We start from the raw sequence: 15931 nt of genomic DNA on the forward strand, positions 1-15931 counted from the left end.
AAGGTTAGGACTGTAAACCAGGTGTGGATGTTATTTAAAAATACCATTGTGGAAGCCCAGTCCAGATGTATTCCATGTATCAGCAAAGGTGGAAAGAAGAAGAAACAAGAGTCGGCATGATTAAAAGGTGAAGTGAAAGAGGCTATTAGAGCCAAAAAAAACATCCTTTAAAGAATGGAAAAAGGATCCAAATGAAGAAAATAAGAAGAGACACAAACACTGGCAAGTTAGATGTAAAGCATTGATAAAGACAGCTAAGAAAGAATATGAAGAGAAACTTGCAAAAGATGCAAAAACTCATAACCATTTTTTTAGGTACATCAGAAGCAGAAAACCTGTGAGGGAATCTGTGGGATGATCAAGGAGCAAAAGGAGCGCTCAGGGAGGATGAGGCCATAGCGGAGAAACTAAATGAATTCTTTGCTTCGGTCTTTACAGAAGATGATGTAAGAGATCTACCTGAACCAGAAATGGTTTTCAAGGGTGATGATGCAGAGGAACTGAAAGAAATCTCGGTGAATCTGAAAGATGTACAAGCCACATCGACAAGTTAAAAAGTGATAAATTGTCTGGACAGGATGGGTATACATCCCAGGATAGTAAAAGAACCTGCTGTTAGTGATCTGCACCCTGTCACTAAAATCATCTGTAGTACCTGAAGATTGGAGGGTGGCCAATATTATACCGATTTTTAAAAAGGGTTCCAGGGAAGATCCGGGAAATTACAGACTGGTAAGCCTGACTTCAGTGCCGGGCAAAATGGAGGAAACAATTTAAAAAATAACATTGTGGAACACAGACAAACATGATTTAATGAGACAGAGTCTACAAAATCCTGAGTGGAGTACAATGGGTACAAGAGGATTGATTTTTCACTCCGTCAAAAATTACAAAGACTAGGGGACACTCGATGAAGTTATAGGGAAATACTTTTAAAACCAATAGGAGGAAATATTTTTTCACTCAGAGAACAGTTAAGCTCTGGAACGCATTGCCGGAGGTTGTGGTAAGAATGGTTAGTGTAGCTGGTTTAAAGAAAGGTTTGGACAATTTCCTGAAGGAAATGTCCATATTCTGTTATTGAGAAAGACATGGGGGAAGCCACTGCTTGCTCTTGATCGGAAGCAAGGAATGTTGCTACTGCTTGGGTTTTGGCCAGATACTAGGGACCTGGATTGGCCACTGTGAGAATGGGCTACTGGGCTTGATTGACCACTGGTCTGACCCCGTGAAGATGTTCTTATGCCTTATGTTCTTAAACCCCATCTGAAACATAACATACCACAGGTATCACAGAAACAGTTGCCTGTTAGCTGCGCAGACCTCAGTCTGTTTTTTTCTGCGGAGTTCCGAGCACCGAAAGGCACTAAATACAAGAGGAAAAAAACACCCCAAAAATTAAAAAATAAACAGAGCAGATTAGAAAGACTCCTTCCAGCTCACGCTCAAAAGGAAAAATTGAAGAGGGCAGCAGAGCTCTCTAGTGAAGAAGGAGGTGTTGAAAAGCTGGAGTGGATTTCTTCTGCACAATTCGTCTGCACAATTTCTTCTGCACAATTTGTCCATCTAGAATGACACAACTATTACACTAGAATATATTTTAAAAGATCTGGAGGCAATTTAAATACTATTTTGCTACATTAGAGCACTTTGCACAATAAAACTCAGTGGGGTAAATGATTATAAGATAAATAGTATTTTACCAAATCCTCTGAAATACATACAGAATTTTTCTCATACAAATTTCTTCATAACTGATTACAGTTTGAAATGTAACTATTTATGTATATTGCTAACCCCCTCTTTTATAAAGCAACACTAGTGGCTGCCGTGCGGCAAAAGCCCCGAAGCCCTTTAAATCCCTATGGGCTTTGGGACAGTTATCGCAGTGCCAACTATTAGTGCGGCTTTGTAAAATGGGGGTAAATATAAGAACATAAGAAGTTGCCTCCGCTGGGTCAGACCAGAGGTCCATCGTGCTCAGCAGTCCGCTCCTGTGGCGGCCCATCAGGTCCATGACCTGTAAGGTGATCCTTGTCTAAAACCCTTTAGTCTCCTTTATCCTTCTATCTATACCCTTTTATAACATATCTCTAACTCTATCTGTATTCCTCAATCCCCGTATCCTTCAGGAATTTATCCAGTCCTTCTTTGAAACCCTGTAGTGTACTCTGTCCTATCACAACCTCTGGAAGCGCATTCCAGGTGCCCACCACCCTCTGAGTGAAAAAAAACTTTCTAGCATTGGTTCTAAACATGTCCCCTTTCAATTTCTCCGAGTGCCCCCTTGTTCTTGTGGTTCACAATAGGCTGAAGAATCTGTTCCTCTCTACCTTCTCTATGCCTTTCATGATCTTGAAATGCCTTGAAAAATTGCTATGTTTCAAATGGCAACATCCCACATTTAAAAAATAAGTTTGTATGCACGTAGTACAAATGTTTTTATGCAGGAAGCAGTCGGAGGGGTACTGGTGAAGTCAGAATGTTGATAACTAAGAGGATGCACCAAGGCAGAGCAGGAACCAAAATTGCTCACAACAAAAGTCAAGAGACCACAAATAAGTAGAAAAAAGCATGTCAGGATGAGAACAACAAATGCAGACAAGCAGGATCCGATTTAGATAGGACAAGTCAATTCTAAAATGTAGACAGCAGTTAATAATATAAAGCAGGACCTGATAAAGTCCATGTTTCGGAAGGTAATGCTTTCTTCAGGAGCCCGGTTGGTCTACAATTTACAATAAAGCATATTTGAGATAAACATCTCTGTAAATAATACCATCATTGTTTCAGTCTTCTCTGCTCGCAACCTTGGAGTCATCTTCGATTCTGACCTCTCATTTTCTACGGACCCATGTCCAAGTTCTGGAAACTCACGCTTAGATTACTGCAATCTACTCCCAACTGGTATTCCTCAGTGTCACCTCTCCCCCTTGCAATCTGTGCAAAACTCTGCTGCACGACTCATCTTCTACCAACCTCGCTACGCTCATGTCACCCCTCTCCTTAAGTCACTTCACTGGCTCCCTATCTGCCATCGCATACAGTTCAAGATCTTATTGCTGACCTAAAAGTGTGTTCATTCTGCTGCCCCTCAATATCTCTCCTCGCTTCTCTCTCCTTATACACCTCCCAGAGAACTCCGTTCCTCAGATAAGTCACTCTTAACGTTACCCTTCTCCTCCACTTCCAATTCCAGACTTCGTTCCTTTCATCTTGCTGCCCCCTATGCCTGGAATAAATTACCCGAGTTTGTCCGTCAAGCCCCTTCCCTTGTTTAAAAGCAGACTGAAAACCCACCTTTTTGATATAGCTTTCAATCCTTAACCCTACTCCTCTGCTCTCCAACCTAGCCCACTGATTAACCGTTCCCCTTAACTGAATCCATGACATCTTGTTCGTCTGTCTTGCCTGTTTAGATTATAAGCTCTTTCGAGCAGGGACTGTTTTCTTACTCTTTGTGACTCTGTACAGTGCTGCGTGCATCTGGTAGAGCAATAGAAATAATTAATAGTAGTAGCAGTACTTGCCTTTTGTAGCAGTTGTTGTGTAGATTGGTAAATCTTTAGCAGCCTTTTTAAGAATATTTTGCTGGGATTCTGGTATTTCTTCTCTTTCAAATTGTTCTCTATCAGTTTTGGATAAGCAAAACTGCCAAAGTCAAGAGAAAAGTTGTCTTATTACACTTATAATATTGTACTGATCATTTTATTCAAAGCAATCTGCATATGAAATAAAAACAAGCATCATAGATGAATTAACTTGCCAGTACAACTTATAGAAAGAGAATATGATAAATGTAAAGAATGATATTAGAAATACCAGTATAGATGAGGAGGGGCATAATAAAAAAAAAGTCTAAGTCCCCTTTTAGCCTAAGGCCTTAAACGTTGAAAGTAGAAGCAGGGAAAATGTCCATTATAAAAAAAAAAAAAAACGTCCAAAAGGAGGTTTTTTTGATAATGGCCTGCCTCTACGTTCAGCTGTTTAATGCCCAGACCACCACTACTTCTAATCTTATAATCAACCTAAAAAAAGCCTAAGCCCCAAACGTCCAAAACAAGGGCTTTTAGGCAAAGGAGGAGCCAGTCCTTCACCTAAAAGCTGGATTCTGTAACCAGTGTCTGTCAAAAACAACACCGGTTACAGAATCCACCCCCCCTCCCACGACATCGGGGCAAGAGGGAGCCCAAACACTCTTGCCCCGCGGCACCCCCGACCTCCCTGACACTATCGGGGCAGGAGGGAGCCCAAGCCCTCCTGCTCCTCAGCACCCCCGAACCCCCGATTATGTTTAGGGCAGGAGGGAGCCCAAGCCCTCCTGCCCTGCAGCACCCCCGAACCCCCGATTACGTTCGGGGCAAGAGAGAGCCCAAGCCCTCTTGCCCTGCGATCCCCAACCCCCCTCAATGACATCGGGGCAAGAGGGAGCCCAAGCCCTCTTGCCCCATGCCATCCCCGACCTCCCTGACACTATCGGGGCAGGAGGGAGCCCAAGCCCTCCTGCCCAGGTGGACCCCCTACCCCCCACCCCCACTAAAATAGGGGCAGGAGGGATTCCAGGCCCTCCTGCCCTAGACTCAAACCCCCCACAATCGGCCCCCACGCCGACCCGGGAGCCGAGGGGCCCTCCTGTGGGCGGGGCCTTCGGCACATGGACCCAACCCGGCCCATGTGCTTAAGGCCTCACCCACAGGAGGAGCCTAAGGCTCCTGGGCCTATTCTGGTTGGCCCAAGCGCCTCAGGCCCCACCTGTGGGCAGGGTTTGAGCCGCCTGGGCCAATCTGGCCCCATTCCTGCGTTGAAGTAATGCCTCTACATTCCAGGAGGCAATCCTAAAAGCAGAACTCATACAGGAGAAGAAAAAGAGGAAAAGAGGAGAAATCCTGGCATGGAACTACAAATACACACTCCAGGAGCCCAGCCCCCACCCCTGGAGCATCTATGCAGCAGATAATGTATACAGAAAGATAGCACAAAAAGGGAACCTTAGGAACACAGTCCAGTTAACACATCATAGAAAAAAAACAGATGCCATGACAACAGAAGAGAGTAACCCCCAGTCCCCCAAACAATTGTCCTACAAATAACACACCTATCATTAGTAGGAGTCCCAATAGAATAGAGAATTCCCCACCAAACCCCACACACATCCTCCATCCCCCAACCCACCCCCCAAATCCCAACAGAACACCCACTTCTCTCGCTCCCGGAAACAAGGAGCAAAGGAAGTCGAAGCCACATGCACATGTGTTCCGCCCCCGGACCTCAGCCGCTCCAAATCAGACTAGCACCAAACTCCTCCAAACACCACAAACACCCCCATACATACTAGTCACAAAAGAAACTCCCCCCAAAACACTCATACCCAGCCATCCAGAAAACCCCAATCAACTAAAAAGATCAAACAGAATAGAAACCCACAAACACTCAAGAACCCGAGACAGAACCCATCCGCCATGCAATCCCCCAGATCAAATCAACACTCTCCTCAGCAGAAAAGCCCAGCCATAAATACTAGGAGTTGCACAATAGGGTTGCCTAGACCCAAACCACCAAGAAAAGAAAGAGCCTGAAAGTCCACCAGTCAATCAGCTGAAGTGGATTCTACAGCTTCAGATGGTAAAGAGTTGCAATAAGCACCAGCCGCCACCACGGTATCAAAGGTGCGCCACCCAGATGATGTACAAACTTGCAGCAAAGCCGGGTAGGCCAAAATAAAAAGGAGTTTCTTCTGAGTTAGTGAAGCACAAATAGGTGAAAAGGAACGGCGTTTTTCCAGCAAAGACGACGAATAGTCTTGAAACAGGCGAATGTGTTGACCATCATACTGCAAATCATCGCGATGTTGCCGGTAGCAATGCATGAGAGCCGCCTTACATGTGTAGTTATGGATCTTAGCAGTGGCGTACCAAGGGGGGGGCGGTACGCCCCGGGTGCATGGCTTCGGGGGGCTGCACGGCCGGCCAGGTCCGGGTCCTCCTGCCCTTCCTTTCCCCCGGCCGCACTGCTGCAATCTTACCTCCTCCCGCCGACAAGAAGTTTTTCCGACGTCAATTCTGACGTCGGAGAGGACATTCCGGGCCAGCCAGACAGTGATTGGCTGGCCTGGAATGTCCTCTCCGATGTCAGAATTGACGTCGGAAAGACTTCTTGTCGGCGGGGGGGAGATAAGATTGCAGGCGTGGGCCGGGGAAAGGAAAGTGAGAGGCGTCCGCGGGCCAGGGAAAGGAAAGGGAGAGGCGCCGAGATGTGACTTGAACACTCTCCTTCTCCTCCAATTCTGCTGCTCCTGAAAGGATGTGGTTTCAAAGGCTAGCTGCCACAAGGGAGGGTTGGGGGAGGGGGAGAGAGTTAGAGCTAGTATCAAGAGGAAGGAGATCCCTTCTCCCTCCTGACGCTGAATCTTGATACTGACGATGGCCTTCCCTCTTTGCGACTGGTAGACTATGAATCCTGTCAGTACTGGGCAGTAGCGTCAGAGGATAGAACTGGTCAGGGGCAGCTAAACTAGGGTTACCAGTCCCGCCCCCAGGGCAGAGTATATCAAGAGCCCAATAAATTTAAATATAAACAGAAGGAGAGTTGTTGGAGGGTCTTAGGATTAAACTAGCAGAGGTATTACAAGGCAAGTCAGAGATGCTTTGAAAGAGGTAGGGGGTGGAGGGGAGGCCTCAGTCCTGGAATATCAGGAGTGCTACAGGGCAAGAGTCAGGAGCACTAGAAGAATGGAGTGCTGGCTTCAGTGCTGAAATAGCAGATTTAGTGCTGGCAGAGTTGAGTTGAAAGGCGGATTTATTGAAATGTGTTGTGGATATTCATAATTCAAACTCATTACACGATACCCTGTAAATTTGCTTATGATTATGTGAGCTTAGTTTCCAGGGATTACTTATCAGGTAAATAGATTCTGTAGTGGTTATAGAAGATTAGTATCACTGAGGTAATGGAAGAAAAACTAAGAATGATACAAGGCACAGCTCTAATCCCATGTCCCTCTTCCCTATCTGCCTGTTTATTCACCATCTTTTCTCCCTAGTATCACTGTGAGTTATTGGTTAAGGTCTTTAATGCTACTCAGTGTTCTTAGAACAATCCTCCCTCTATCCTGAATATGCATCTTTGGCAGGGCTGATCCAACTATTAAGAAGATATAGGCAGTCACCCAGAGCAGTGGTTCCCAACCCTGTCCTGGAGGACCACCAGCCAGTCAGGTTTTCAGGATAGCCTTAACGAATATGCATGGAGCAGATTTGCATGCCTGTCGCCTCCATTCAGTGGCATACCAAGGGGGGGGGAAGGTCTGCCCCGGGTGCACAGCTTCGGGGGGGGGGGGTGCACGGCCGGCCAGGTCCATGTCCTCCTGCCCTTCCTTTCCCCCGGCCCACGCCGCTGCAATCTTACCTCCCCCTGCCAACAAGAAGTCTTCCGACGTCAATTCTGACATTGGAGAGGACATTCTGGGCCAGCCAGGCAGTGATTGGCTGGCCCGGAACGTCCTCTCCGACATCAGAATTGACGTTGGAAAGACTTCTTGTCGGCGGGTGGAGGTAATATTGAAGCGGCGTGGGCTGGGGGAAAGGGAGAGGCGCTTTTTTTTTTCCGCGGCAGGGAGGGCAGGATGTAGGCAGGCAAGCTGGCTGGCTTTAGCGCAGCGGGGAGGGACAGAGATAGATAGGCAGACAGGCAGGCTGGCTTTGGGGGTGGACAAAATCTGGAAGGCAGTGGGGAGAACATAAGGAGGCACTGGGGGCACTAAGGACACGGGAAGGAGGCACTGGGGGCACCATGGACACGGGAAGGAGGCACTGGGGGCACCATGGACACGGGAAGGTGGCACTGGGGGCACTAAGGACATGGGAAGGAAGGAGGGAGGGAATAGAAAGGGACAATTGTTGGGCCTGAGTAAAGAAAGAAATGAAAGAAAGGATACACAGTCAATAGATGAAAAAAAATAAATGGTCACGTTACCTCTGACTTACTTTCTCTGCAGCAGAGTTGGCAGCCGCGCTGAGGTGCAGGAAGGTCCCGCGATGACTCGTCTGCCAGCTCTGCTCCGGAAGAAGTAAGTTACGTTGGAGGGGGTGGACCCGGCAGACGCAGTCATTGCGAGACTGCCACAACTCCCTGCATCTGCTGGAGCAGAGCCAGCAGAAGAGTCATCACGGGACCTTCCAGCATGCGGCTGCTGAGTCCGCTCCAGCGCAAGTACGTCAGAATGGCATCCGGCAGCTACAGTAATCATGGGACCTTGCTGCATAAAGGGAGAGAAAGGAGCAGGATTGCTGGAATGGAAGAGTGGTGGAGGGAAAGAAAGGGGGCAGGGTGGTATGGAAGGGTGGTGCTGATAGAACTGATGTACAGAGAAAGGGGAGAGACATAAGGGGGAAGGATATTGGAGGGAAAGAAAGGGAGCAGATGCTGACTGAAGAGGGGTGGATGGCGAGAGAAAGGGAAGACATTGGATGGTAATGGGGAGCCTATGCTGGATGGAAGTGCAGATGGGAAAGATAAGGGAGCAAATGCAGGAAGGAAATGGGAGAAGAGAAAGAGGGGAGTAGACGCTGGATGGAAGTGGACAGAGGAGAAGGTACTAGATGCAAGGGTTGGAGAAAGAGGGTACATGATGGAAGGAGGGGATAAATAAAAGGAGGGCACATGATGGGGAGAAAAGGATTGAGTTAGGGAAACACTGGAGGGGTGAGGGAAAGAGGTGACAAGCTTTAGGTAGACAGTAAAAAAGGACATTGATGAGAGGGTAGTAACGTAATCTAGACAGATGCAGAAAATAAATTGAAAAGGAAAATGAGGGAAAAAAGGGAAAGGGATTTCAGAGGAAAGGTGTGGGAGAGGGAAGGAGAGGAGAGAGATGCCAGACCAATGGGGGTGAAAGGAGAGATGGAAGGAGGAGGCATACAGTTTCTGGAAGGGGCATAGAAGGAGAGAAGATGCCATATAGGGGAAGAGAGACGGCAGACAGTGGATGGAAGGAAGAGAGTTACAAGAAGATGAGGAAAGCAGAAACCACAGAAGACAAAGGTAGAAAAAAATTTTCTATTTATTTATTGCTTTAGGAGACATGTGTCACTGTTTCTGTGGTGCACTGTATGCAGAGTCCAGCTTCTTACTGGTTCAATTTAACCTTTGTCTATGTATTTCTATTTTATCCCCCCTTTTACAAAACTGTGGAGCGTTTTTTAGCGCCAGCCGTGGTGGTAGCAGCTCTGATGCTCAGAATACTATGAGCGTCAGAGCTGTTACCACCGTGGCTAAAATCCACACTACAGTTTTGTAAAATAGGGAGGGGTTAGTTTATGATTACATATTCCATACTAGGCGAAGGTGTTTTCTGTTTTCTGTGTGTTCGAAAGACATGGTTTTTTGTTAGGCTTGACTGCTGGATTGATCTGTACTAGTCTGGCTTGTTTAGTTTTATTGATGTTGTACTGCTCACTGCAGTATGTAAGATGCTGCCTTTTCCTAGGTACTCATGTGTGACATGTGGCTTGTTACTAAAAATCATGTTTTTTGTACAGATGGGGGGGTGTCAAAAAATGATGGGCCCCGGGTGCCACATATGCTAGGTACGCCACTGGATCTTAGCAATAACTACATGAGGTCGTTGACGATCATCCATTCTCTGTCCAAGCTAGTGCACCCTTTCCATTCGAACTGGGCCCACGCTGGCTGGAAGAGGCAAAGAAGCTTGGAGCCACTGTTCTAGAGTAGAGCGGCCAGGCGGGAGTCAGATATAGAGTTGGGCAGCCCGATGATACGAATGTTGTCCCTACGGGAGTGATTTTCCAAATCGTCCAGCTTCTCCACTTGTAGACAAAGTTGCTCCCTCAGGGAATCGAGGCCTTCCGTGTGAGTAACCGCCGTTTCCTCAATCTCAGCCACTCTCACCTCTAGCTCTCCAAGCTAGAGAGCTGCCCAGAAAGCTGGCTAAGGCGAGGCTCCAATGCTTGGACAACCGCGGCAGTGATTTCACGAGCAGAGCCATGTCCCGAGGAAGTGGGTAAGTCCCCAGCGGGGGCCCACCATCGGGCCCGTCGGCTGGTCGATTTTTCGCGGTCTTTATCTTTTTTGAGAGTTTTGGAGCTCATTGCGGTGGAAGGTCGTAATAAGTATTTGTCCATACAAGCTCCAGAAAGCCGAAAAGACAAGAAAATCTCCAAAAGAATATGCAGGTTAAAGCGGCAAAGGTCCAGGGACAGGAGCTCCACACGAACACATCCGTCCCAGCTCACCACATCACGTGACCTAAGTTTCCATGTTATAATGTTATCAAAGAACAACAAAGTTACAATTGTTCTAATTTGAATATGAAACAGTGTTTAGAACTATTTGTTTCTGTTTGAGCAAGAAACAACACATAGAACATTTTTGCTAACACCAATTAATAATCGAAGAGGTCTGAAGCATTAGATGTTTTGTTTGCTAACAGCAATTTACTCTACTGAACTGCATTGATCAATATTTTGTTTGCTAACAGCAACCAACTTTTCCTGAGCAGTGCATCAATTTATGCTTCAATATTTAAATTTATCAGCTGTAACACAGGTGGATAGGAGGTTTTTGCCAATGACGTTACCTGAACCCTTATAAGTTAGAGAAAGTTTTTTCCTAATGGGGTTCTGAGGCTTTCCTCCTTAAATAACTGTTTGCATGCTGCTTGTTTGATTTCAGTATTAATTCTCTGGCATATTTTGTAATTGATATATTCAGAGCCGGTCAAGGTTTTTTTTGGTTTGATAAAGAACCCCACTATTTACCCTTCTCCGTTGAGAATATTGACCATTTAAACCCACTCTCTTGTTTTCTGTCTTTCAACCAGTTCTCAATCCATAAGAGGACATTACCTCCTATCCCATGACTTTCTAATTTTCTCAGAAGTCTTTCATGAGGTACTTTGTCAAATGCCTTTTGAAAATCCAAATGCATAATATCAACCGGTTCACCTTTATCTACATGTTCATTCACGCTCATCTTCTTTAATGGGTTTGCGTTAATAGCAATATTAGCACATAACCATTAATAGGGAAAATGGAAAATCATTTATTTTCCAGCTGCAATAAAATGGCCTTAGCAGGTGAGAAAAACCTGCACAAGGGTGCACTAAAACCACTTTTTATTGCAGCTTAGTAAAAGGACCTTTAAGGGCTCCTTTTATGAAGGTGCGCTACCGGTTTTAGCGCACGCAGAAGATTAGTACGCGTTAGCTGAAAATCTACTTCCTTAAAAGGAGGCAGTAGTGGCTAGCGCGCGGGAATTTTATCGCGTGCTATTCTGTGCGTTAAGGCCCTAACGCACCTTCGTAAAAGGAGCCCTAAGTCTTTTTACCATCGTTACTGCTTAGCTTACAATGTTTCACTCAAAAGAAAAAAGGATTTTTACATTACATGACATTAACCTGCACAGTTCTATGCAGATAACAAAAGACTTCAAAGCTAGAAACAGTAGATCTAGGAATAACATTAAGATTCCATTTAATTCCTCTAAAAAAATCCCTGTTAAACAGTAAGCAAAACATATTTTTTTTAAAAAAGGAGTTTTAGTACTTTTCTAAACAGAAAATAGTTTCTTAGAAACCTAATGGAGCTTGGCAGTGTATTCCAAACTGCAGTTACCTAATATGGTAATGACAGTATTTTAAAAGATTTAACCTTTTGTTACAGCTGGGAAACATATTATTAATTGATTTTGAAGGGAATGTAAAATAATTTAATATAAGAACTGCATGAACTCAATCATATATAAAGGTGCATTACCAATGCATATAGTATAAATTGTACTCTGGCTTCAATTGGTAACCAGTCTAGCTGCTGGTTTTTGGACTGTTTGAAATCTCTTAATTACCGTGATGCTTGAGAGCATCCAGTGTAAATAATATTGCAACAAAGTTTGAAGAATAAGCCTGGTCATTCAAAATATTTAATGAATTGTTCCGAGTTTCTTTAACTTGATAGGAAAAAATTCTGAACGTTCACAGCACAATATGCCAGGTGTATCATTGTTCATTACACAAACAGCACAATGAATAATTAGAAAATGTAAAACTTAAACCCGTTTTAACACTAGAATTACCTCTTTTGTTGGGGTAGCAGGAGAAGAAAAAATTGTCTTCCAATAGGACCACACAAACATGACAAACGACAGATGAAAAATCACAAGGTAGACAACTGCAATAAAATAAATACAAATAAAGTTTCAGCAACCACAATTAAAAAAAAAAGTGTAAACATAAAGTGTATGAATTGAACGTCCTAAAAACCATTATTATTCTACAAGGAAAAGACAATGTAATAATAGGCATCAATAGTGAAACAAAGTACAACACAATCACTGAAAGTATGTGAATATTTTTTAAAGAAAAAGTTGAGTCTAATTTAGAAATAATTTTCCTTAAAAACAGTGCTACTTCTGATTTTTCACATGATTGAATTCATGAGTAAATCTGGAAGACCAAATAGCAGAGTAGCTCATGCACGGGCTCCAAGAAAACAGACTAGTTGATATTTAGGTGGTGGTGGTCAGCAATTTTCTGGGTTTGTTTTTTTTTAACACTCTTACTGTTGCTGCTACATTAGACCCCCAGTATTCAATGCTGGGCCATGTCTGGGCAACAGCTGCTGGTGTCTGACAGGACTCATGCAGGCTGGCAGAATTACAGCAATGTGGGACCTGGCCCCGCATACACAGAGCGTGCCATGTTCTCCCACCCCAATACATTTGCAACTCCTCTATCCCCCCCAACACAATCTCTGTCTCTGCTCAGAAAAGGTCCTCTGAGGCTAACATAGTCCCTGGTGATCCGGGGTTGGGGGGTGCGGCACTTGGGGCAGCAGTGAATCCAACTTGCTCCTGTCCTAGCAAATTCATTGTAAAAACAGCTGCCATGACTTCTAGCAGTACCAGAAGACTACCACTGGCCTATGGGCTTCCTTTTTAGGAATTTATCCAAACCTTTTTAAATCCCACTAAGCTAGCTGATTTCACCACATTCTCCAGAAACGAATTCCAAAGTTTAATGACAAGCATGAAGAGATGTTTTCTCTGATTTGTTTTAAATCTACTACTTCATCACATGCCCCCTAGTCCTAGTGAAAAGTAAACAATGTAATCTTTCCTTTCTTTATTATTATCTGTAAAAATGATAATGATAAAAATTTGATAAATCAAAAAAAAAAAAAAAAAAGTAAACAAGCGATTCACATCTACCTGTTCTACTCCACTCAGTATTTTTATAGAAATCTATCATATCTCCAATGATCCATCTCTTTTCCAGGGAAGTCATCCCATCCCTTTTATCACTTTTGTTGCCCTTCTCTCTAACCTTTTCTAATTCCACTATATCTTTTTCCAGACGTGCCAACCAGAACTGCACACAATATTCGAGGTGCAGACAAGGGCATTATGACATTCTCTTCTTTGTTTTCCATTCCTTTTCTGATAATTTCTTAACATTCTGTTTGCTTTCTTAGCCACTGTCTCAAACAAAGCTGAGGGTTTCAACATATCAAAAATGATTATACCTTGATTCTTTTCCTAGGTGGTGACTCCTAATGTGGAACCATGCATCACATAGCTATAGTTGAGGTTGCTCTTTCCCACATGCATCACTTTGCACTTGCTTACATTAAGGGCCTCTTTTACAAAGCCGTGCTAGCGGTTGCCCTGCGCTAACAACCCCGAAGCCCATAGAGATTTAAAGGGCTTTGGGGCTGTTGCCACGTGGCAGCCGCTAGCGCGGCTTTGTAAAAGAGGCAGTAAATGTCATCTATCATTTTTGATGCCTAGTATTCCAGTCCCACAAAATCCTCTTGCAATTTTTCACAATCCTCTTGCAATTTAACAACTTTGAACAACTTTGTCTCATTAGCAAATTTAATCATCACACTAGTTATTCTCATCTCTAGATCATTGATAAATATGTTAAAAAAACAGCGTTCACAGCACAGACCCCTGGGGAACTCCACTATTTACCCTTCTCCATTGAAAATATTGACCATTTAACCCTAATCTCTGTTTTCAGTCTTTTAATTAGTTCTTAATCCGAGGCAAAGAATTCATTTAATCTCTCCGCTATGGCCTCGTCTTCCCTGACAGTCCCTCTTATCCCTCGGTCATCTAGCAGTCCAACTGATTCTCTTCCTGGCTTCTTGCTTTTAATATACCTAAAAAAGTTTTTACTATGTATTTTTGCTTCCAGTGTAACCTTCTTTTCAAGATCTATCTTTGCCTTTCTTATTAGCACCTTGCATTTGACTTGACATTTTCAGTCAGATCTCTCTTCCATTTTCTAAAGGATTCTTTTTTAGCTCCAATAACTTCCTTCACCTCACTCGATTACCACACCAGCTGCCGTTTGGTTTTCCTTCCTCCTTTTTTAATAAATGGAATATATATAATAATATCCACGCCTGATGTATATTTTTGACCTTTGCAGCTGCTTCTCTAAGTTTCTTTTTCACCATTCTACTCATGTTATCATAAAATCTATTTTTTTTAAAGTTAAATGTTGTTGCATTGGATTTCCTGATCATGTTATGATCTCTGTTATCAAGCAGCCCCAGCATCAGTGGTGTACCAAGTGTGTGTGTGTGTGTGTGGGGGGGGCAATCCACCCCGAGTGTAGTCCATAAAAGGGTGCTCCGAGCAAGGGCTGGCGTCATGGTCCAACTCTGGGAACTTCTGGCAGTGGCAGCATTCAGAATTCACTGTCCTGCCGGCGTCAGGCATACTTCTCTGCCGGGTCCTGCCTTCGCAGAAACAGGAAGTAGGTGGGACCTGGCAGAGGAAGGTCTGACACCATGAGATCTAAACACTGTGCTGCCGACTGGGAGGTGACAAAGAGAGAGAGAAGGAGGGTGGGGGAGAGACATACTGCACCTGAATAGGGAGAGAGAGGGAGGGAGGGAGAAGACCGGGGAAGGGAGAGGACATTTTTCCTAATAATTATGGCATCCCTCAAGGTTCAATCTTATCCCCCTTACTTTTTAATATTTTTATGCCTTCCCCTTGGCTAGTCAATTGGTTTTACCATGTTCTCTTATATGGATAACATCCAGATAATTCACCCAATTGACAATCCTGAGGACATAACAGCTATAAATTAGAAATTAGAACAGATAAGGAACTGGCTGAGTAACAATATGCTAGTTTTAAACATCGACAAAACAAAAGCAATGATCTTCCCTATCAAAGATGGACTATCTCTGTCTAGCCTAATTAAAGTTGATTCCCACACAGTACAAATCCTACCAAGTCTTAAATTGCTGGGTGTTACTCTTGATGGAAAACTTTCCTTTCATGACCAGATCAGTTCGGTGGTACAGAAATGTTTCCACCGATTGCGTCTGATACGCTCTCTATCTAAACTGCTCGACTCATCTTCATTAAATATTTTAATCCATTCACTTGTGATCTCATACCTGGATTACAGTAATGCCCTATAGAAAGGTATAACACAAAAGGAAATAAGATGCTTACAGATAGTTCAGAATACATAAGTTAAAATTATAGCTCATGCAAGAAAGTTCAACCATGCAACCCCCTTGTTGATCACAACCCATTGATTACCCATCGAACACAAAATCACATTTAATATTCTGTTATTAACCTTCAAAACCCGTGCAACCAACCAACCTGAATTCATCAATAGACTACTACTACCATATTCACCTCAAAGATGTTTTCAATCTGTCTCTCAGAACTTGCTTTCCATTCCATCTTTAAGGCACATCAACACTTTATGTGCTAATATTTTTTTTTGGTTACCGCCCCATCACTCTGGAACTCCACACCAAGTCATTTAAGAGAAGCGACCTACTTAATTCATTTCAAGTCCAAATTTAAAGCATTTTGTTTAAAGATGCCTTTGGACTCTAACCATCCTTATAAGGATGATTTTTATGACTTTTTTTTTTTT

At 43.9% G+C, this 15931-nt stretch overlaps 1 protein-coding gene across 8 annotated transcripts in view; it reads right to left on the bottom strand.

Annotated features, from left to right (window-relative positions):
- ZDHHC20 (zinc finger DHHC-type palmitoyltransferase 20) overlaps positions 1–15931 on the bottom strand; it is a 112998-nt gene that overhangs the window by 63749 nt on the left and 33318 nt on the right. For all 8 annotated transcript variants that reach the window (XM_033950565.1, XM_033950562.1, XM_033950561.1 and 5 more), the window contains 2 exons: positions 12088–12182; positions 3531–3651 (listed from right to left, as the gene is read on the bottom strand). In XM_033950565.1, coding sequence (XP_033806456.1) covers positions 3531–3651; positions 12088–12147 — 181 coding nt within the window. In that variant the 5' untranslated portion in view covers positions 12148–12182. The remainder of the gene's footprint in view (positions 1–3530; positions 3652–12087; positions 12183–15931) is intronic.

This window comes from Geotrypetes seraphini, chromosome 6 (genome assembly GCF_902459505.1).
Source record: "Geotrypetes seraphini chromosome 6, aGeoSer1.1, whole genome shotgun sequence".
Lineage (NCBI taxonomy): Eukaryota > Metazoa > Chordata > Amphibia > Gymnophiona > Dermophiidae > Geotrypetes > Geotrypetes seraphini.